Source organism: Staurois parvus, unplaced genomic scaffold (assembly GCF_062004578.1).
Source record: "Staurois parvus isolate SC_StPar_1 unplaced genomic scaffold, SC_StPar_1.0 ptg000009l, whole genome shotgun sequence".
In the NCBI taxonomy this organism is placed as follows: domain Eukaryota; kingdom Metazoa; phylum Chordata; class Amphibia; order Anura; family Ranidae; genus Staurois; species Staurois parvus.
Window position 1 is genome coordinate 470,201 of NW_028317805.1, and position 23,971 is coordinate 494,171.

Here is a 23,971-nt window from a genome sequence, read left to right on the forward strand (position 1 = left end):
TCCACTTTAAAAACCAAAGTAAATAGATAGGAACAAGCCAAGATATTGATCAGTGCTTCAGACTACATGCTGATGGTGGACAATACATTTATTAAACGGGATGGTTTACGGAGAAGTTTCAGTCTTTGGAAAAACACATAACACACTGTGAATATACTTATACAAACATACTTAGCAACTTGTGAGGATAAATTAACAAGAAAAAAAAAAAAATAAAAAAAAACACTTTAAGTTGAAATTTACCATAATTAAAACGTACATTATTTCCTTCAAGCCCCATTGCATCCAAAGGGGAAGATACCGCTATTAAATAATATGTATTATCCCTATGACAAACCATTAAAACAAGAGCATGGTGCTCCGTTATACAACATTCATGAACACTTCCAGCAATAACGATCAATATTCCTCCATAGAATACAATGATGTACACAATTAAAATGATTAACTTTTTTTCCTCCTGATGCTCTCTACGACAAGTGGCTTGGGACAACAGACAACTGGATGGCATCTAAACATTAGGTGTTTCATCCAGTGCACAAATACCATGCCCATCCTAGGTAAAAGTCAATTTTAGAGGTGCTTTCTGCTTATAGCATTCTTCATTTGCACCTTTTGAACCATTTTATCCTGGTTCCTCCCAATACTGTGATGTTAGAATCTTGGCCTTCCAGACAGAAGTCAAAGCATGTCATCACAAAAGACAAAACACACACACACACATATATTTACATCCTAATTGTATTTTCCTCACATAACAGGCACTGTAGAAACAGACCGTCCCCCGAGGAGAAGATTAGAAGAATAATCTGGGGATAAAAAAGGCCACTAGGAGTCAGTTTTGGCTGTGCTGGCCTCGAGCAAAGTGGCAAGCAAAGTCATACTTGTTTTTGCATTTGCAGCCACATATGTTGCATTGGAAAGGATTTTCAAAACCGTGGCAACCCATGTGGATTGTGTACAGTATATTGTCTGCAAAGTACATGTCACAGTGCTGGCAGTGATGAAGAAGTTGAGGGTCCTGAACCGGGAGAGCAGGGGCAGGTGTACTAGGCTGACTGTTGCTGATGCTGGGAGTGCTGGTTCGCCCACTACGTTCGCTACTTGGCCCGGCCATGGGACTACAGTTCCTGTGATTGTGGGTGGCACGGACTTCAGGGCTGGCTGGGGAGGAGCTCTGAGGAACACTGGTTGATACTGCAGAAGCGCAGGCTGGTGCTGGAGGCTGTTGGATCATAAAGGGTTTCTCATCTGGGCAAGGACCTGGATCGGGAGAGGCGGGGTTCTGAGTGTCTGGCGGTAAGCTGGAAAGCTGTCCAGCCAATGTGGACAGCTGATTTAAAGGATTGTCCACCATGAGTTCCTGTGGGTCCCTAGACAGTCCTCCCGTATGAGAAGTCTTGGCCAGAGTCTCATAGGCTTCACTCTGAATGCTGGGGATCTCATGAGAGAAGTCACTCAAATAGTCAGGCTTGTGCACCACCATGGATGGTGGACTCAGGTTGATTAGCATTCTGCGACTGTACCCCAGGCTGCTGACCTTCTTTTGAAGGACCCCCCACATTTTCTTGTTTCCAAGAGATGGACGCGTGCCTTTAATCGGGAGCATCTTGTGCTTGCGGCGCCGGTGATGGGAAAGGTTGCTACGGTCACTGCAGCGGAAAGAACATAACTCGCACTTGTAAGGTTTTTCTCCGGTATGAGAGCGCATGTGAGCCTCTAAGTGGCGCTCATAGGCAGATGCGAAGGGACACAGATGACAGCGATGTGGCTTTTCGCCTGTAAATAGATGAGGCAGAATGGAATAGTTATTGGGTATTGTAATTATATATAACATGGATAATGCATGACACAATTTACCAGTTACGTTCCAGCAGCAACAAGGCTTTAAAAAAAACGTATATACAGTATATATCCTAGCTGAGCACAACACAAAACTAAAGGCTAAACAGGCAAAATGGTGTGTTCAAGCAGAACGCCTTCCAAAACATTTCGTTTTGGACAGTGCAGGGCTATTTTCTAAAATGTAAATAATGTGAAAGTCACATTAAGAAATAACATTCTAGCTGTGCCGGGTTATCATGATTCAGTTTTATATTGAGACCTGTGGATTCTTTTTCTAGTGCAGGAGTGCTCAACCTGGGGTCAGCAACACGTTGATCTTGGCTTGCCGAACCACCATCGCAGAACATCAGAATGCAGCGGAGGAAGCAGTTGGCCACATGTGGAGCAGGAGCCGCATAAACCAATGCCGCCTCTGTAGCGCCAACTCCTGTCACAGGCGGAGTGATACCAAGTGCACTTCACCTGGAACCTTCCTACTAGCCTGGAGATCGATACCAGCAGAAGCTGAAAGAGGAAAAGAAGATATGTGTTTTACACAACACATACACTGCGCTTTTGCAATGGGAATATTAGCACCTATAAAAGGGTTAACAACTATTAAGCTGCTTCCACACTGATCCATGGGTGCAGAGCAGTGCTCCTGCAGCTTTCTTGTGGGGTAGCTACACCGAGCCTTAGAGGGGATTCACACCCATGTGGTGCGGCTTGAAGTTCAGATTTCACAGTTATTTGACACAGTAGTTGGTCAGGTCAGGTTTACAACAGGTTCAGGTAAAGATTTTACCTGTTCACACATGTGCGGTTTAAAGATGGTTCAATAGCCTGTAATCTGCACCTGAACTGGACCGCACTGCTCAGAAATTGTACAGGACTCTTTTTCAATCCACACTGAAACCCCACAGCCAGTGCACCAGACATGTGAACAGGCACCATAGGAAGCAATGTTTTTTCACATCATGTGGACTGGATCCGGTTCAACCCGCATCTAATCTGCATATATGTGAACTGGCACTTAGATTTCGATTATATCCTGCGGATTTGGTGCACTTTCAGAAAGTGCACCAAAGCTGCCAGCTATAATAGATATCCATGGCAAACACAGCGACCCTCAGGAAAGCTGCAGGTGCATCGCTCTGCACCCACGGATCAGTGTGAAAGCAGCCTTATAGGGGGCTCAGGACAGTAGGGGCTCATTTACATTTGGGTTTGAAGGTGGTAAAAGCTCATAGTTCAGATGTTTTTAACCCCCCCCCCCCCCCCAAACCACTAGTGTAGTCTCAGGGGTTGCAATGATGGCCCGTGCAGCCTCCCTGTCACATTCTGTTTTACACTTGGACATGAGTGCTGGCATATTTCCTCCTGCAACCACTGAAAGCTGGCTTCTCCTCCTCTCCCTCTTGCTGGTATTTAGTGGCTGCAGGAGGAAATATGTTTATTATGTTATTCAAAATAAACTCGAAATTCTGAACCATTTCATTGTGGCCCACAACGGGTTACCAAATCACTTAAGTGGCCCTCACTTTTCAAAAGGTTGAGCACCCCTGTTCTAGTGGTTATTTGTATATCAAAACAGTACAGACAGCACCCTTGCTTATCACAATAAGATCAATTAGCTGCATAGACAGTAAGGAGAACTTGCGAAGACTGGACCAGCTGTAAATAAGTGGCTGAGTACTACTTTCCGAAAGGGGGAAGGAAGTGAGTATATTTTCCCACCATACCGAAAAACCATTTTTTTTTTCAGGGGGCTTACAATCACATTTATGTAGCTAAGCAATTTCAAAGACTAATGACTTCTAAGTCAAAATTGCACATTATCTTCAAACTCTTAGGGGGAGATTTACTAAAAATGGTGCACTCAGAATTTGCAGCAGCTGCGCATTATAGCCAATCACCAGCTTGTTCAATTAAGCTTTTGCAATAAAACCTGGAGGCTGATTGGTTTCTATGCAGAGCTGCACCAGATTTTGCACGCTCAAGTATTAGTAAATCTCCCCCTTAGCGGTAACACCAAGGGGTCCCACACAGCCTGAGTAATGCTGTACTTTAGAGCGGCTGCACACTGCCCTGCGGTGCTTTTACTAGGATCTCATAGAAGTCTGTGGGAAAGCACAGCTAACCCACAGATTAGCTGTGCTTTCCCACAGACTTCTATGAGGTCCTGCGGTTTTGGTGTGGTTTCAGAAAGCGCATCAGAACTCCTTAATGCTGCATCTTTGGTGCACTTTATGAAACCGCAGGACCGCATAGAAGTCAATGGGAAAGTCCAGTTAACCAGCACGAAAACGGGTTAGCAGTGCTTTACCAAAAGCACAGCAGGGCTGCAATGGGACAGTGTGAAGCCGGCCTTACACTATACAGAGGATTAAGGTGTGATTGCAGGATCTTTCAAATGTAGGCTCTGCTACACGTGACAGCTGGAATTACGGCAATGTGCAGAAGGGGTCACCCTTCCATTTTTATAAATGAATGGCTTCTTTTATAAATTATAACTGTACAGCTGGTTACCTCCTCACTACTAAGGAAGCATAACTCCCAGCATACTAAAACAGCTATCATAAAAAGTTTAGAGTCACAGGTTGTCCAATAATGGTCATTTTACAAGCATACACACACTGCACCGTACCCTCCAGCAACACACCACATGCTGCCCCATGCATACACAGCCAGGGTCCTACCTGTGTGTATGCGAATATGTTCTATAAGACGAGCTGTGCCTTTGCTGGCATAGTTACAGTAACGGCATTTTAGTTTCCCATCATATGTCCGTTCAAAGCCATCAACCAGCATCCCCGCGCTCTCATCTAGCGACACCTCCACTGACGGGTGGTCCAGGCCGTTCTGATCACTGTCTGTCCCAGCTGCCGGTAGAGCAAGGCACGGAGAGTTAGCGGTGAGCACATCGAGGTTTTGTGGCCCTAATTCACAGAAAGTCAGTCAATGAACAGAACCCCTCTGCCAACCGCCAAGGGAAAGCTTGAGCCAGGGTTGCCAGGTGTTAAAAAAAAAAAAAACAAAACAAAAAAAACACCTTGCCAAAGATTGGAGCAAAACTACATAACAAAAAAAAAAAAAACATAAATTTTACATCTAAAGTGAAAATGTGTGAGTGAAATACATAGTCTGCCATTGCTAATCTTGTTTTGAGGTTCTACTTGCCTGGCTGTCATGCTGATCCTTAGTTTTCCATCATTTCAGAGTCATCGACCCAAAGCAAGCATGCACCCAGTGAAATGAGTGAAGCTAGAACTCCTTGTCTGTATAATTGCTCCTGGTCAGTGATTCTAAGCATTAAAGCTTAACTCCAGGAATTCAGCCATAGTAAAATGTGCAGGAATACTATGAGTGAGGTCCAATGAAATGCATGTCTCTTTAATTTACCTGACAGTTTTATGGAGCTCCAGGAGGATAGCTATTGCTATCCTTCCGCCTTTCTGACACTTGAATTTCTAAGCTCAGCTCCTTCAGCTGCAGAGTCACATGCAGCTGCTGTACTCGCCCCTCTGCTCCTCCTGCCCAATCACAGAGCACTTTGTATTTTATGAACTCATTCACAAAATCCAAAGGCTTCTATGAACTGACAGAGGGGAGGGGCAGAGATGTTGTGTGTAAGAAAGCAGCGTCTCCCCCAGCGTCTTGCCCCAAGAGTGTAGGGATAGCTATCCTCTTGGAGCTCCATAAAACTCTCAGATGAAAATTAAACAGAAGCCTCAAAGGGGTGGCATGCACCTCGTTGCATCGCTAAAGATTCTTTTTTTTTTTTTACTGTTTACCATTATCACTGAAAGGAAAAGAAAATCCAAAATTTTGGGTTGACCCTAGAAAAGTAAGAGGGGAAATCTTTCAAATGGGACTTTGCAGGGATTTCCTTTCACTTCCTGTTTGGCTAAGGAACAGAAAGTGAAGGGAAATCTTCCCAATAAGATAAAGATGGGAAGAATGAAAAAAAAAAAAAAAAAATCTTACAGGGGTTATGAGGGGGCTGGGGGAGCTGCTGCACACAGAAAGTTTTTTTACTTTCATGCATAGAATGCATAAAAGGTAAAAAAAAACCTTCAGACTTTACAACCACTTTAACTCATATTATTTCTGTACATTTTACAAAAAGACTGACTTCCTGGAGTTCAGCTTTACAGTCCAGTGACTGACACAGGCAATAGGCATTTAAGGAAGAAGCTGATGTATTTCTCTCACAATAGGAATTAGTAATAATTTCAATGCAAACCAACCAAACCTGGCAACCTTGACACCAGCACACATATCATTTGGGAAACATTTTATGAGAATGAAGGGGCCAGTGTGGAATAATGGAATGAAGGACATTCATTTAAATCCATTGGATGCTTGTGTACAGAAAACAGAGGTGTGAATGTGTCAAAATATTACTAAACAACGGATTATAGGTATGCAACTCCATGATAAAAACCAACTACATTAAAACATTTTTTTTGTTTCCCTATAAGTTATTAACTACTATCTGGCTTTACATGTTAAAAACAAGTGCAAATAATACAGGTTACTTAAGTGCCCCTAACCTTCCCAGACTTGAAGTAAGCCTGTCAGAGAAAAAGTGGGCTGCCATTGTCGATTCTCCTCTGACCCCATAAATATCAATGGATTTTAGGACACTGACCTTGGCCAAAGTAGGCAAAGTGTCCCGTGTTGCCTTGAAGATGCTTGCTCTGTGTAGCTGGCATCACCTCCCAGCACTTGAACATATGGAGGAGTGTGTGACCTTGCTCCCACTATGATGATGATGTCCCAGTCTAGCAGCTTAGATAGTTAAGATAATAGCGAAGACCGAACACGGTCAGATGATGGAGGGGATGATGTCACTACTGCTCCACTCTTGGTCCATGGCTGCGACACAGCAAGGAGCAGAGGTAAGTAACTTGGGTCGGGGGAGAAGAGAGAAAGAAGAGAGGGGGGGGGAGAAGAGAGAGAGGGGAAGAAGGGAGAAAAAGAGAGAGACAGAGCAAGAGCGAGCGACAGAGGAAGAGAGAGAGAGAGCGACAGAGGAAGAGAGAGAGCGAGCGAGCGACAGAGGAAGAGAGAGAGCGAGCGAGCGACAGAGGAAGAGAGAGAGAGCGAGCGACAGAGGAAGAGAGAGAGCGAGCGAGCGACAGAGGAAGAGAGAGAGCGAGCGAGCGACAGAGGAAGAGAGAGCGAGAGACAGAGAGAGAGGGGAACGAGAGAGAGAGAGGGGAACGAGAGAGAGAGAGAGGGGAACGAGAGAGAGAGAGAGGGGAACGAGAGAGAGAGAGGGGGGAACGAGAGAGAGAGAGGGGGGAACGAGAGAGAGAGAGAGGGGAACGAGAGAGAGGGGAACGAGAGAGAGAGAGAGGGGAACGAGAGAGAGAGAGAGGGGAACGAGAGAGAGAGAGAGGGGAACGAGAGAGAGAGAGAGGGGAACGAGAGAGAGGGGAACGAGAGAGAGAGAGAGGAACGAGAGAGAGGGGAACGAGAGAGAGAGAGGGGAACGAGAGAGAGGGGGGAACGAGAGAGAGAGAGAGGGGAACGAGAGAGAGAGAGAGGGGAACGAGAGAGAGAGAGAGAGGGGAACGAGAGAGAGAGAGAGGGGAACGAGACAGAGAGAGAGAGGGGAACGGGAGAGAGAGAGGGGGGAACGGGAGAGAGAGAGGGGGGAACGGGAGAGAGAGGGGAACGAGAGAGAGAGAGAGGGGAACGAGAGAGAGAGAGAGGGGAACGAGAGAGAGAGAGAGAGGGGGGAACGAGACAGAGAGAGAGGGGGGAACGGGAGAGAGAGAGGGGGGAACGGGAGAGAGAGGGGAACGAGAGAGAGAGGGGAACGAGAGAGAGAGGGGAACGAGAGAGAGAGGGGAACGAGAGAGAGAGGGGAACGAGAGAGAGAGAGAGAGAGAGGGGGGAACGAGAGAGAGAGGGGAACGAGAGAGAGAGAGAGGGGAACGAGAGAGAGAGAGAGGGGAACGAGAGAGAGAGAGAGGGGAACGAGAGAGAGAGAGAGGGGAACGAGAGAGAGAGAGAGGGGAACGAGAGAGAGAGAGAGGGGAACGAGAGAGAGGGGGGGGGTGAGAGAACGAGAGAGAGAGAGGACGAGAGAGGAAGAGAGGGGGGGTGGGGGGGGGAGAGATAGAGAGAGAGCGAGTGAGAGAGAGGGGTGGGGAGAGAGAGAGAGGCAGAGGAAGAGAGAGGCAGAGGAAGAGAGAGAGAGAGAGAGAGGAAAAAGGAGAGAGACACACACAGAGGAAGAGAGAGACTTGTTTTGGTCACCTTTCCCCTCGTGGCCTCATTAAATTCTAATCCATGGCCATTACTAGCTCCTGCAGTTGGCACTCTGTGACCCATCTACATGCCCTGGTCATGTTTTCATTCCACTCTATGAATCAGTGTACAGGATGAGTATGTCAATGATAATGTGCCACATACCTCCTTGCAGGCTGTCTGCCTCCTTCTCTCCACTCACAGAGCCTGATATCATGTTGACGTGATGCGTCTGCTGTGTGAGATACTCCTGGAAATCTTTAACAAAGTCCAGCGCCTCTGGCTTTTTTTCACCCATATTCAGACCCTGTGTGTCCCTGCAGAGCCCCTGCCTGGACAGGAGATGGGAAAAAATTTATGTATACAGGAAAACAGTATATATATCATCAGCAGTGATTGTCACATCAGAAGTAAACAAACATTAAACATCCTTATATCTGATATAAAAATTGTAATGCTCATAGCAAAGGTCCAGGGTAGGATTAAAAATGATTGTGTACATCTGATTGCATTATTTCAGGCTACTTCACAAATGAGAGAAATGCAGTGACCGGTTTTTATACTGTTGAATTGCTGGTCGAGGGGGTGCATTGGACACCTTAGCTGCCATTGTGCTACATGCTGGGTGTCCAGTGCACTCCTGTACCTTTAAGAAGGGGTGGGCTTGAGCATGCGCAGTGGGCACCCGGCTGTGAAGCTGCAAGCTGTCACAATCAGGTGCCCACACTGACGATGCCGGCGCCAGGGAGAGAAGACGGCCGGTGAAACCAGCTGTGGTGAGGACACCGCTGGAAAGAGGGACAGGTAAGTGACTGTATTTTAAATGTCAGCAGCTACAGTTTTTGTAGCTGCTGACTTTTTTTTTCAGCTGGAACTCCGCTTTAAGTCTTTTATATTAAAGTGGTTCTAAACCTCAGACATGAACAATGAACAAAGCATATCCCTCTATAGTGTGTACTTGTCTCAATCCAGAGTGCCAAGTGTCATTTCTGTCTGCTGCCTCATTCCTCTGCTGACAAGTTTCCTGAAGCCAAGAGAAAAATGGTGACAGGGGAGAGAACTCCAGCAGAGTTACAGACTAAACTCTGAGATCCTGTGTAAATTCTGCACTTTGAATGGATGTAGGGAACAGACGGCTATAGACATACAGGTACCATGTAGGAGGATTTGTTTCATCTCTGTGCATCTGTGGAGGCCAGTCACTTCACTGGGTATATGGATGGGTTTAGAACCATGAATGAATTCCAGGCATGGATATTTTGCACATTTTTAAAAGTGGTGCAGTTTGTACCAATGTAACTATGTATATACCATACCTGGCGGATACCTCTGCAAGCTAGAAATCACTGTATAGGCACCTCTACTCCAGTGATCTCCACTAGCTTCTGGGTCTCATGCGGATCGGCTGCATTCTGAACACAGGAGGTCGGAGCTCAACACAGGCACCATTCAGACAAAAGCTTTAAATTTCCTCAAAGAAATCAGTGCGTTCTCTGTATGGATAAGGTGGACAGGTGGGGCAGTGACATCACACTCTCCACCTGGTCCAATCAATTAATGCAAGGCATTCTATGAATGGCACCCATGATGAGCAGCCAGCCTCCTATGTTTACAAAGCAGCAGGGCAGCTGATCTGTGTGGGACCCGGAGGCAAATCTAGATCACTGGAGTAGCAGGATAAAGCTGGACCAATGTAACCATGTATAAAATATCCATGCCTGGAATAAGAAGAATATCTTTCTCAAAGCAATTTTAGCATTTATTTTTAAGTTCAGCAAAAAAAATTGATTATTAACTAACTGCTGAGGGCAGTAGCAATATTTCTGCCAAAATATCAATCAATAGAACCCAGTGACTTGGGAATGATATTAAAACGGACCTAACACATAAGTCCTGCCCTGTCTACCTGCCCTGGAAGCTAACGGATGTCCATACTGAAAAGCAGGACTGGGGTATCTCTGGTGCAGAAAACACACTGAAGGATTATATGGAAAAACAAACAGATGCCTGACACCTAGAAATTTAGTTATGTGATCTCTGGTCATGTGGCCTCTTGTAAAGAGAAGGATCACAGTTTAGAGTGGCTGATCCCTTTTCTTTACCAAAGGTCTTGGCTTTGGCTCATGCGACTGGCTTCCATGTGATCCTGGCGTATTGCTTGACACAAGACAAGGAAGCACTTCAGAATTTCTGCTTTCAGGGAAGGACGTGGCAAGGGTACGTAATTAAATTGGTATTAAACCCATAAGCCAGGACTTGACAAATTTGCTTTGAATCTAGAAGCCAGCTAAAAAAGTTAGGAGCCAGATGTTTAAATCAGCTGCCCAACACCTGCAACTGCATGTCTGGGGCATCAGACAATAGGAATTGCCCAGGCCCAGGCATTTTAGACTGAGCAACTCAGACTCTGTTGCTGTTCCCGCCTCTTTTTCCAACCCACGCCAAAATGAGGCATGAAACAGACCTGGAGCCCCCCCCGTACCCTAGACGGCATGTCAAACGAGAGCATGGGGACGTAAGCCGTGAAGCCAATCCACATTGTATCCATCCCTCGGAATGTATGTGGTTGGTTGCCCACCCCCTTGCCAGTGATTGGCTGAGCCCTAAAGCCATACAAGCTGTAGCCACTGGCGTCTTCTGCGCATGTGTGGTGGCATCCTTAGGACGGCTGGTGTTTGCTACAGTGTTAGGCTTGCGTGCTATTAGCCATGTCCCTTCACAGGAAACGGAAGGAAATCTACAAGTACGAGGCGCCATGTCCCTTCACAGGAAACGGAAGGAAATCTACAAGTACGAGGCGCCATGTCCCTTCACAGGAAACGGAAGGAAATCTACAAGTACGAGGCGCCATGTCCCTTCACAGGAAACGGAAGGAAATCTACAAGTACGAGGCGCCATGTCCCTTCACAGGAAACGGAAGGAAATCTACAAGTACGAGGCGCCATGTCCCTGCACAGGAAATGGTAGGAAATCTACAAGTACGAGGCGCCATGTCCCTTCACAGGAAACGGAAGGAAATCTACAAGTACGAGGCGCCATGTCCCTGCACAGGAAACGGTAGGAAATCTACAAGTACGAGGCGCCATGTCCCTTCACAGGAAACGGAAGGAAATCTACAAGTACGAGGCGCCATGTCCCTTCACAGGAAACGGAAGGAAATCTACAAGTACGAGGCGCTATAGACCGTGTATGGCATGAATTGGAGCAAGAGATTCTGGTTAGCTCTGGGCAGTTTTCTGGACGAATATAATTAGGTAAGCAGGGGCTGAGAAAGAAAGCAAAGAAAAGAAAGAGGAGGCCCACAGGATAACTTGTTTGAAGTGATGGACACTGTATTCTGTGTACCCATTGGCTGAGAGGTAGTGCAGCCCATCTCCTGCTACCTCCTCAGCCAATGGGTAGCTGAAGTACTCTCAAGTTCCTCCCTCTTGACTTCACCTGGAATCTCCCAAATCCCAGTCCAACCAGCTAGCTTGCTATGTGGGTAGGCCAGGAGGACCCACTGAAAGTGTAGGTTCACCTTAACAGAAAATCCGTAAGGTGGCCTTACACTGGACCCCCTCCCCATCACTTTCAGTCCCACTGTACCAGTATCCCAAACCAGGGTGCCAATTCACCAGTCTGGGGATTTGAATTCCACGCAGCTTTCTCTCCTCTCCTACCAGCACTGACAGGATGGGCTAGATGGATTCTGATTAGTCAGCGCCTTCCATGTGACAGTGCTGACCAATTAGAAAGCCTCTTGTCTGTACATGCTGAGAGATACAGAACGGAGATCAAGATGTGGATATTTAAAATCCTTGGATCAGTAAAGCGGCGTCTCGGTACCTGACAGTGGATGGCTAACAAAAGCCCAGGGTGCAATTTCTAGTCACCATGGCGACCTAGGATTTGTCGAGCCGTACCATAAGCAAACATTTATTATATTGCAGCCAGGGCGCCGTTTAAGAACAGCAACCCGCCCCTGGACTGCCACCGTCCTGCCTTTATATACAGCAGCCGGACGGCAAGTGGTTAATACAGGGTGTTACTGGCCAGATCACCGAGTGAAAACAGAAGGAAGAAGCGTGAAAAAGAAAACAAATGCAGCCACCACATCTAATGATTGGTAAGCTGCAATATATTACATTTTCTATTTTGGGTTTAATATCGCTTTAACAGTCGGTACCTCTGAGGACTCTTCTACAGTACTGCAGAGTTAATAATCCAGTCAGTGTTTATTCAGCTGCAGCTGCCTGTCGCAGTGGTCAGGAGTTACAATACTCGACATAGAACTGTAAACTGTAAAGTGGCCTTCTCTTGTGTATGTATGGTGTATGGCAGTGGTCTCCAAACTACAGCCCAGGAGCCAGATACGGCTCTTGGCTTGCTTTAATCTGGCCCTTGGGGCATTATTTCCCCCACTGTCAGCAACCGTGGGGTATAGTTCCTGCCACTGACACCGACAATAGGGCACTATTCCTCCCACTGACACCAATGATGGTGCACTATACCTCCCATTAGTACCAAAGATGGGGCACTATTACTCCCACTAATACCGATCATGGGGCATGGTTTACTCCCAAGTCAGGATATTTTCTACTCCCACTGACCACAGTCTGGCCCCCCTAAAGTTTGAAGGACAGTAAACTGGCCCTTGGGTGGGAAGGATCACCAATCATGTAACCACTGTGATTGGCTGTCACAGTAGTCACATGATTAACCTCATGATTAAGTCGATGACGAAACGCGTCAAGGGGAAGTGACATCAACACGCGCACAGGAACCGGAAGTTGACCGGCGGCCATCTTGGATGAGGGAAACGACCATCTGATTTCCCCTGGACACTTCCTGGATGACAGTAAAACTACTTTTGAGTATTTAAAGCGTTTTATAAGCTGATAAAATGTGAGCATCCTAATTAAAAGTTGATTTTAAGATTGATTCTGGCAGTGTCACACTATTGTGTCCCTTATATATTCATATTTATATGAAACATGCTTGATGGGGATATATGGAGTCTCAAGGCTTTTGGACCCTGATGTTATTATGAAGGCAGACTAAACTGGGTAAAGATCCATAGGAGGACTGTCTCCCACCAATCTTTTGGAAAGATATAAAAAAGCGTCTGTTTTTCTGAATATTGGTAAGGGTATGCATTCCTTACTGCACTTAGAAGTGTCACAGTGCTGGTTGGAATAGAGCACTGAAGAGTGATTCACATTCACAGTGGTTTTTTATTGTTTTGGATTCACAGTTTTTTTCACTTTGTTCACTTTTTCACTGATTATTAATGTGATTGGGTATTCACCTGAATGAAGTCACTATTATTTATTTAGTTTTAAAAAAAGATAATGCACTATGTGAATATTTTCTTTTCTTTGAGGTATATTATCGGAGGAATTTTTTGAAAGATTTTTGAACACGAGAAGAACTTGATTTAAATTTTGGACGTATAGGGTTTGGACTGCACAAAATTTTTTGAGGATTTATTGTATAGCATCTTCTGTTTATTAATATGTTAATCCACATCAAATTTATCATTGTAACTTGTAATCTGCACAACAAAAGTACAGTGTCAACATATGGAGTACTATGGAACATTTCTAATTTGGTGACACAGTAAGAAGTCATCCATCTGAGATTCTGACTACATCTAAGATCTGTGTGTATCCTCTCAGCGTTCCTGACGGGAGCCCACCTACTGACACAGACACAGTGCCTGTCTTATTCCATGTTTGCACAAATGGCCTGTGTGTGTACAGAGCTGGGTGGCCTTACAGAGCCTCCAGCCCTCCATCCAATCTCCTACAGGGCACTGCCAGGCATTGCTGAGCACTCCGCTCACAGAGGGGGCATTGATAGAAGGACGGCCATTTACTGACAGCTCAGATAACCAGGCTGTGAGCAACATCGCTTCGTGATCAGGGCCAATAACCCAAACACTGTAGATGTCCCAAATTTCTTAGAGCTTTCTCACACTGATCCATTTTTGGGGATGAAAAGGATGAAGAAAAATGTATCCATTTAAACCCTGTGGAACTTTTCACGCCAGTGTGTTGGTGTGCAGCACATATATGAGTTTTTACCGCATTTTCTCAACGGTGCAGTGTGAATGGGCCTTTAAAAACTGGGGAATTTCCTGTCATCAGAGTTTAAAAAAAAAAAAGAAATGACAATATATGCCTTTTTAACGCCTTTCTGACCAGGGGTTTCTTTTGGGCTACAAAGTGATTTGGCACAGTGTAATAGCTCGGTCTCAGAACATGAATCGCATCCATGTTCCCCAAAATTATACCCATAGGCAGGGTGGATTTGATTTAAATCAAACTGATTTAAATCACGATTTAAATCACTAGTCAGTAAGGCTTGATTTAAATCATAGTTTTCTACATAGACTAATTCTTGGTGGTATAACTTTAATATGCAAGTACTGTAGATGACGATTTTTAGAATAACAACTTTTCATATTAGTTTTTTTATCCCCAGTTTAATAGGTTAATCATTCTGTTGTACTTAGGAAGGAGAAAAATAGTCATTACCTTAATAATAACAATTTAAATAGATTTATTCAACTGAAACAATAACATTCCAGCATATGTTATTTGCTTAAACATCCATGTTTGTTAACTAATTTGTCTAAACAAAATCTATATATTTTAAGAAACTTAGACTGTCAGCCCCTTCCTCCTCACACTTAGTTTCACTTTCTTCTTGTGCAGATCTATTCCACTCCAAACAATCAGAAAAATATTGTTTCTATTCTATTCACTGAACTTCTTGAAACTTAGCACTGAAGGGGTTGATTCTGTATTCATAGGTTTGTAGAAGTTAGGATGAAGGTCTTTTTCTTAACTCTGTTCATGTTATAACATTTTTGCTGTGAAGAAGAGGCTGTGATCTCCGCTGAGTCCAATTCAGTTTTGAGAACTGAAAAAGTAAACCAATCATCTGTGATATCTTGTAGGCAGAGAAACTGCCCAATAATCTTACAAAAACCTCTGGAAGAGCATGACATTGTGAATGGATTCATGGAATTTATTTACCAAAAAAATTAAACATATACAGCCTTATTCTACATAATTAAAAAACTAATCTTTATTTCATGATGGAATGACCTTTGGATGGTAATATATTTTCCTCAAAAAAATCCGATTTAAATCAAATGAATCCGATTTAAATAAAAAAAATCCGATTTTTTTAATTTTTAAAAAAAAATCATTGATTTTTATCCACCCTGCCCATAGGTCAGTGCACAGTAAAGCCTCATTTACACAGGAGTACTTAAAGTGGTTCTAAAGGCAGAAGGTTTTTTACTTAAACACACAGATGTCAAATTGGGAGTAACAGCTGTGTCTGTGCAACTGCTGCTCCCAAAAATCATGAATGTGTCTACCTGCATGTGGATGCATGAATCACCTGTACATCCCCTGCGGGCAAACACCGCCCTTCTCAGGGGTATACACTTAGATATGCCTGTGTGAACGGGGCCTAAAGGCCAGTGGCAGCAGACGCAGCTTGTATCCAGTCATAACACACACAAACTGTATACTGAAATTAAAGTGTTACTAAACCCCGGACCCTGCATTCACTATATCTGGTCGCCCACAGTACACAAACATGGAAGGGCAATTATCTTAGTAAATATAAACTGCTAAATATTTCTCTCATCAGCCTCTTATAGCAGTCTTGTGACTTCTAGCAGTGTCTGGCTGAGCACTGGTTAATCCTGTAGGAGTTTACTGTCTCCTCTAATTATCCTATGAGGCTGCATAACCCCTGACCCTCTTTCTGGACAGTGCCGACTGGTCCTGTGCTGATCACATGCACCCTTCCAAAAAAAAACAAAAAAACCCTCTCTAGCAATACACGCCAAACTGAGAACGTGCAGAGTGTCTCCTAGGGCTCTGTAATATCAGCAGATGGATCGGGGACTGTGGAAGAAAGGGAGGATCAGAAAAGACAGGATCAAACAGCCTTTTTTTTACATGTGGAGGATTAACCCTTTAGTTTCCACAGTGAGTATAACAAGCGTGCTTTACTGCATATACAGACTGATTTTACTGTTGTGGGTTTAGTAACACTTTAAAAGTAGAACTTCAGTCTCTCAATCAACATTGACTATTTTCAATCCTTCTGCTGCTTGCATTGGTAAACAGATAGGAAGGTATATTGCATTTATTTGTATTAAACTTTTTTTATCCATTTCTTCAGTTACATCCTGGTTTCCATGCCTAAGCAAATAATGTCATACACGTCAAGAGTCTTCAGGAGGGGTTTACTTAACTAAGATAACCCTCCTGCCTGTGTGCCTGAGCTAAGGGCAGATGGATTCCAGGAAGTAAATACTGCATAATGTATCTGCCCTTAATCAAGATGGCCACAGCCAGTAATGCTGGGGAGTGTTTTTCAAAGTGATTTCTCAGCAAAATAAAGCACGGAGACGTGGATGGATGGGAGAGCTGGCTTTGAATACTAAAAATTAATTAAATCGTTTTTGTTTTATGGTGTTCAGATTCAGTGTAGATCCACTTTAATTATAAATAAAAAAAAAAAAAAAAAAAAAAAAAACTTTACAAACTATTTTTTTTTTTTTTACACAAACAAAATAAACTGACATGTTAATGTAATTTCAAATCTTTTTTAAGTCTACAATTTTCATATAATACTTGTGATCCTGATCGGTCATTTCCTGGTATGTGATGACAACACTTCCAACTGGACTCCTGTGTTGTCACCCTGTTACATGGGCTTCCAATGGAGACCACAAGTGGCCTTTCAATCTATATTAGACAGGCACGGGTCACTGTGTCATCATTACAAAAAACTACTCTGAGTAAGGCTATGCAGTTAGAACTTGGGTGCACACAATGAAGACATGATATGGCTGCAAAAAGCTGCAGGAGATCAACAGCACTGCAAAAGGCTGCAGGAGATCAACAGCACTGCAAAAGGCTGCAGGAGATCAACAGCACTGCAAAAGGCTGCAGGAGATCAACAGCACTGAGCTGCAACATGGGAAGAAAACAAGTATTCTAAATCAAAAACAAAAAACAGTGTTTGTGAATAATAAGCAGTGCCTTTGACAGGTCATGTGACTGAGCTCTCTTCATCTCATTTTCCTTACAGGGTCCTATATAGTCATCTGTGCATGCTCCTGGCCAACAGCTACAGAAACACACACCCATGGTCCTGCCTACTCCCTCATCAAAGCCAATAGATGAAAAGCAGCTGACCCTTGTGATCTGTTAGACAGAGCATACTCTCCCCAACAGGAAGTTCAGGGAAGCTCTGCTTAGGGATCCATTATTTATTACAGGTACTTATATAGCGCCGTCAATTATATATAGTACTTTCACATCAGTCCCTAACCCTCAAGGGGCGTACAATCTAAGGTACCCAACTCACATTCATACATATCCATACTAGGGACAATTTAGACAGGATCCAATTAATCTACCAGCATGTCTTTGGAGTGTGGGAGGAAACTGGAGTACCCGGAGGAAACACACAGGCACAGGGAAAACATGCAAACTTCAGGCACGTGATGCCGTGGTTGGGATTTGAACCAATGACCCTAGTACTGCCAGGCAGAAGTGCTAACCATTTAGCCACTGTGCTGCCTCTAGAGCTCGCACCAGTGAAGATGCAAACACATAACATATATGACCTTAGTAATGTGCTTGGGAAGGTTTCCCCAGTACATGAAAATAGGAAAAAAAAAAAAACAACTTTGTAGGTATAATACTATTTTTATTTGAATAACACCCACTTGGTTTGGCATCTCAAAGTAAGAGGAAAATAACACACACTTTTGTTTTTAAGTGGAACATTAAGTCCTGCTAGATCACCTCAGGCTGGCCCCTTTTGCAGGTATATATATGTAAAACATTAAAAATAAGTGTCTACTCTATACGGTTTAAAAGCCATTATTACATGGTCTCACCCTGTTTTGCACATGCTCAGTTGTTCTCCAATTTTTAGGCATTTTTATCACTGCCAAATCTGTAGAGGCCGACCTGCTGGCAGCCTTAAAGCAGAATTAAACCCTCCTATCCTTTACAGCCAAGGAATCTGCTTCTGTTTGATCTGCAACTCCCATGGTGCTGCACATGTGATCAGTTATGACAACAGCCATTTGATGATTCAACAGTTTGGTTGAGGACACAAGCACATGTGACAGATAGCAATCCCAGCATCCCAGGAATGTAACTGTCTTTTGAAACAGTTACATTGATGGGTTTAGTTCTGCTTCATGATTCATATCTGTTCAGGGGCTCTGGACTTCAACAAAATGACAGCCTCCAGCAAGAACAATGCTGGAGACAATTTACAGCACACATGGGGGCACACAGAGAAGAGGATGAGCATGGAGCACCAGTGGGGGAGCCCAGAAAAGGAAGATCGGGGTAGCTCTGTGCACAAACATCACACAGAGCAGGCAAGAATAACATGTTTATTATAATACAAAAAAAGATTCTAGACTTTACAATTACTTCAAGGCCATAGCAAGTCAGTTAATGGCGTGCCCTGTAGGTCATGACGACCCCAATAAACTTTTTTTTCCCTCTAAAAATGCCCCCCAATCAAACCCACATGGGACATCATGACAACAGTTCTGCTACTGCTGACTGCTGCTTCTAATATAAAAATGCACAATGTTTCTGCAGTGGCCACATCTGCACTTCTGCTGAGATTGCGACATGCCAGAGTATGCAGACACAGCAAGGAGGGAGGGGACTTACAGATTGACAGCAGATTATATTGTAGTATTAAAGCTGAACTCCAGGAACATCTCGGGGGGGGGGGGGGGGGGGGCTACAGTAGACAATGCCATTTGTGGCTTATTCACACTAATTCTGCCCTGGATAAGGGCAGGTCTCCACTGAGTCCCGGTTCACACAAGCGCAACTTCAAAGCCGACTATTCAGTGCGACTTCCTGGTGGCTTGCTGACACTCTGTGCGACTTCATTTAACAGATGTCAATGCAAGTTGCAATGAAGTTGCACAAGAAATAGTGCAAAAAACCTTTCAAAGTCGCTGCGAATCACACCGATTTGATTTGCTTCATTGCTGCTAATGGGGTTGCGACTTGTCGTGCAACTTTGAACTCTCAAGTTATATAGCAAGTGGCACTGGTGTGAACCAGGGCTTAGGCACATAGAAAACAATTGTTTTCTAAGTGCCCCATTCACCCCACAACCCTGGTGTGACGTGCGGTGCAGTGCGGAAAAATGCAGCATTTTCCATTGCGTACTGGATGGCACGGGATGTCACCATGCTGCAGTGCAGCGACATGAGTAAAAGGTCATTATGTGACAATTCAAATAAAGTAAAACGTAAGCAGTACATTGCACTGAAAAGCGCGGTGAGCTGCTCCCTACTGAAACCAATGCTTGCCTGTACAGTGATATGCTGTGTGAGCTAATGAAAACCTAGTTTGCTAAAGCACTGTGTATCATCAACACCCAACTCCAGGCAACTAAAAAAATTATCCCTTGCTGCAACTACACCGCATGCTTCAATTGCTCATTTTGGTTAGGGAGAACAAAAAAGCAAAAAAAAAAAAAAAAAATCTACTCTGCTCCCCCCAATGACCAGACCATTCCCTGCAGCCTATTCCTTTCCCCTGCTTCAGCGGCATATGGTCCTAATGTCATGAAGACCAATGCAGGGTCCATAGACCTGCAATGAACATGATGATGCCGAGGGACAGTCCACCCTTACAGCATGGGGGGAGCACCATTTGCCGGGGGAAGGGGGGGCCTCTTCCCTAGAGCTATGAACCCATGCAGTGCAGGCACAGCCCTACCGCATGGGATCATTTTACATTTTCCCAGAGATGGGCTTCAACATTTTTTCAAAAATACTTGTTTTTGTCTCTTTTTTTGCTTTTGTCATTTTTGGACCTTTATAACAGGATCACCAGATATTATTTCAATGAACGCTGAAGATTGAAAAAAACAAAAACAAAACAATGAACACAACTTAAAATAAGATCAAGTTAAAGCTGCTATGAGATTTTAATGACTGGGTTCACATCAATATTAGACAAAACTTTAAACCGGATACACCTGAAAAGAAGAGTCACCGTGTTACAGGGGCAGGGATGTGCAATTCCTATAGCATAATGCCTGGGACATGCAGTTTCGGGAGCCGGGCAAGAGGCTTTTCTTTATATTTAGCCCTGCTGCGGGCAAGCAGCAGGAATTAGAGCCAACAGTTGGCTCTCTGGTAAAAGGAATCTGAGCAGCAATCTAGCCACTGGATTGCTTTTACAAGTGGTGGAGGTAACATCCCTCCTTCTGCGGGCTGTCCCGTTGCACCAGGACACCCAATCGACCATCTGGTACTTCCACTGGCTGATCATAGAGGCGGACAAAGACCGGAACCACTCTGTCCGCCTCTATGATATAGGAAACAGGAAGCAATGAGCATATATCACTTCCAGTTTTCCTGGCACCATTTTTAAAAATGGAAAGCATTTGATCACACCGATCTTGTGATCAAATGCTTTTAAAGGGCAGAGGAGGGATCTGGGGTCTTATTGACCCCAGATCTCTCGATAAAGAGCACCTGTCACTGCCTATTGATGTCACAAGGGATGTTTCCATTCCTTGTGAATGCAATAAAAGTGATCAAAAAATTAAAAAAAAAATTAAAGCAACAACTTTAAAATAATTTTTTTTTTTTAAAAGCATCCCCGTCCATGCACACAAACGCATGTGTCAGTCCTGCACACAAGCAAAAGCAATCATCCCACCCATACGATACATCACTGAGAATGTCAGATCATGGGTAGCAATTCTAGCACCAGACCGTGTCTGGAAATCTAAGGTGGTAACCTGTAAAGGCTTTTAAAGTGTGGCTTTTGGATAGTACAATTTGGGTTGTTTGTTGCCGCTGCACGGGCATACACAATTTTAAAGTGTGTCATGTGTTGTATCTATTTACTCAGCATACCATCACCTTTTATAGATTACCAAAAATTGGGTTTAGTATTGTGTTTTTTGCATTAAAATTCATAAAAAGTGTTTTTTTCCAAAAAAAACTATCGCGTTTGAAAAACTGCTGCGCAAATACCGTGTTACATAAAAAATTGCAAAACCCACCAATTTATTCTCTAGGGCCTCTGCTTTACAAAGAAATGTATGGGGGTTCTAAGACATTGTCTAGCAGCTGAAGTCACCATAAAGCCTAAGACTTTCCTAAAAGCATCTCTGCCTAATAAAAAACATCAACTCTTCATATTTTCCATCCTGACAAATTTTTTTCATCATCAGGACAAGTAGATTGTCATGAGGGACAAGTAGATTGGGACCCTTATTTAGTCCCCGGACAAGTAGTTTTTTAAAAAATATCCACACCCCAGTGGTGTCTCCAATAATGGCTAGAGGTGGAGGAGGAACTAGTGAGAGCTGGGGAGGACAAGGAGATGGCACTCCGGGAAGTGATGCTGGGGGGAAAGGCAGCAGGAAAAGTATTCTCACTCTTATTTTGCAGGTAAAAGACAATAAAGAAAATCTGTCATGCCTCAATGTATGAATGGTTTCAACCAAGATTCACACAGCTTTCAATTCAATTAGAAATTGTGTGAATCTTATCTGAGTGCATGGCTACTAACCGTGAAAATAACAGACTTCCCTAGGTACCCTGGACAGATCCCTGGGAACCAACCCTCGACGGACCCCTGGGAACCAACCCTCGACGGACCCCTGGGAACCAACCCTCGACGGACCCCTGGGAACCTTTTTGTACCACACCTGGATTAATAAACGTATTTACTGCGGAAGATTGAGCCGACAGCTTTCTTCCATTTACATGTTTGCTTGGATGCTAGGAGGACACCCCAAGCCAGTGCACCGACTGCTCCCCACCTTTATCACAACAAGTATTTTCTACTATACTTAATCCTGGACAGAGTCCTAGGACCTGATCCTGGACAGAACCCCATCCCTAGGACAGGACACTGATCTGATTCCCAGCATGTTTATCAGTCCAGTTCAGACTGTGTGGAAGGTCAGTATACAGAAAAGACCAGGAAGAAGGGGGGGGGGGGATGAGAGCTCATTCGTTATTGTCTTATAAAGCCAGATCATTACTAATTAGGTGTCCCAGGAAATCGGTTATTTCTATGGCTGGTGGTCATACACTCAATGTCTAATCCTCAGGAGAACTTGTCATGTCTGGGGTTATGCTGCTCTACCTCCCTACACACCTCTAACACATTCCACTCCCAGAGTGTACAGAACAAGGTCACAGAAATACCCTGTAATCAGGAGGAAGGTAAACAAGAACAGGACTTTGTGTATGGTGATGATGATGATGTTATGGGTACTCAGGAGCTGTAGGACAGCATAGAAGGGACCCCAGAGTAAACCCAGAACTGTCTTTAGAAGGAACCCCAGAACTTTCCTAGGAAGGAACCTAGGAAATCTGTGGAAGGAACTCAAGAACTGTTCCTGGAAGGAACCTCAGAAGAACCCCAGATGGAACCTCAGAACTGTCCCTGAATGGAACCTCAGAACTGTCCCTGGATGGAACCTCAGAGTAACCCCAGAACTGTCTTTGTAAAGAATGCTAGAACTGTCCCTGGAAGGAACCTCAGAGGAACCCAACAACTGTCCCTGGAGAGAACCTCAGAGTAAACCCAGAACTGTCTTTGGAAGGAACCCTAGAACTTTCCCTGGAAGGAACCTCAGAGGAGCCCCACAACTGTCCCTGGTAGGAACCCCACAACTGTCCCTGGTAGGAACCCCAGAGTGACCCCAGAACTGTCTTTGGAAGGAACCCCAGACCTGTCGCTGGAAGGAACCTCAGAGTAACCACAGAAAGAACCCCAAAATTGTCACTGGAACCCCACACCTGTCCCTGGTAGAAACTTCAGAGTAACCACAGAAAGAGCCCCAGAACAGTCTTTGGAAGGCACCCAACAACTGTCCCTGGAAGGCACCCAACAACTGTCCCTGGAAGGCACCCAACAACTGTCCCTGGAAGGAACCTCAGAGTGACCCCAGAACTGTCTTTGAAAGGAACCCGAGAGTGACACCAGAAGGAACTCCACAACTGTCCCTGGAAGGAACCCAACAACTTTCCATGGAAGGCACCCAACAACTGTCCCTGGAAGGAACCCAACAACTGTCCCTGGAAGGAACCTCAGAGTAACTCCAGAACTGTTTTTGGAAGGAACCACAGAGGCACCCCAGAACTGTCTTTGGAAGGAACCCCAGAGTGACACCAGAAGGAACCCCACAACTGTCCCTGGAAGGCACCCAACAACTGTCCCTGGAAGGCACCCAACTGTCCCTGGAAGGAACCTCAGAGTAACCCCAGAACTGTTTTTGGAAGGAACCCCCAGAGTGACACCAGAAGGAATTGTCCCTGGTAGGATCCCCACAATAACCCCAGAAAGAACTCCAGAACAGTCTTTGGAAGGAACCTCCAAGTGACCCCAGAACTGTCCCTGGTAGGAACCCCAGAGTATCCCCAGAACTATTTTTGGAAGGAGCCCCATAAGGAACCCTAGAACTATCCCTGGAAGGACCCCCAGAGCTATTCCAGGAAGGACCCCCTGCTCTTCCATCATACACAGAGGATCATTGTTGTGAAGCCTGGAATGACGTCACGCCCCCTCAGGCCCCGCCCCCCGCCGTTTCCGCGCCTTACCGTCAGCGGGAGCTTCTTCCAGGCCGGCTCACCATTCCGCCTCCAGCCCGCCGAGGGAAGCAGCCACGGGTCTCTCCGCCCCGTCCCCGCAGATCTCCGCTGTTCACGGGGCCCCGAAGAAGTCCTTTGGCACGCAGGCGCAGAGCGGGCCCCGCCCCCGTGACGGCACGAGTGCGTCTCCGTGACCCTAGGGCGCGCGGCCTGCTGGGAAATATAGAATAACGCGTGAATTCCAAA

General features: G+C 44.9%; 1 protein-coding gene across 3 annotated transcripts; it reads right to left on the reverse strand.

The window, feature by feature from the left end:
- Positions 1 to 70: 70 nt before the first annotated feature.
- On the reverse strand, positions 71 to 23,900 carry IKZF5 (IKAROS family zinc finger 5). 3 transcript variants are annotated; one of them, XM_089668900.1, is made up of 4 exons: positions 23,735 to 23,900; positions 8,254 to 8,420; positions 4,524 to 4,763; positions 71 to 1,779 (listed from the first exon to the last, which is right to left on the reverse strand). In XM_089668900.1, the coding sequence occupies exons 2-4, from the start codon at positions 8,384 to 8,386 to the stop codon at positions 836 to 838; spliced, it is 1,317 nt and encodes a 438-aa protein (XP_089525026.1). In that variant the 5' UTR covers positions 8,387 to 8,420; positions 23,735 to 23,900; the 3' UTR covers positions 71 to 835. The 3 variants fall into 3 exon arrangements, with proteins under 3 accessions (XP_089525026.1, XP_089525034.1, XP_089525041.1); XM_089668908.1 differs by having other exon boundaries at positions 4,524 to 4,706; positions 23,735 to 23,898; XM_089668915.1 differs by lacking the exons at positions 8,254 to 8,420; positions 23,735 to 23,900 and adding an exon at positions 2,105 to 2,349 and having other exon boundaries at positions 4,524 to 4,654.
- Between the last annotated feature and the right edge of the window lie 71 nt (positions 23,901 to 23,971).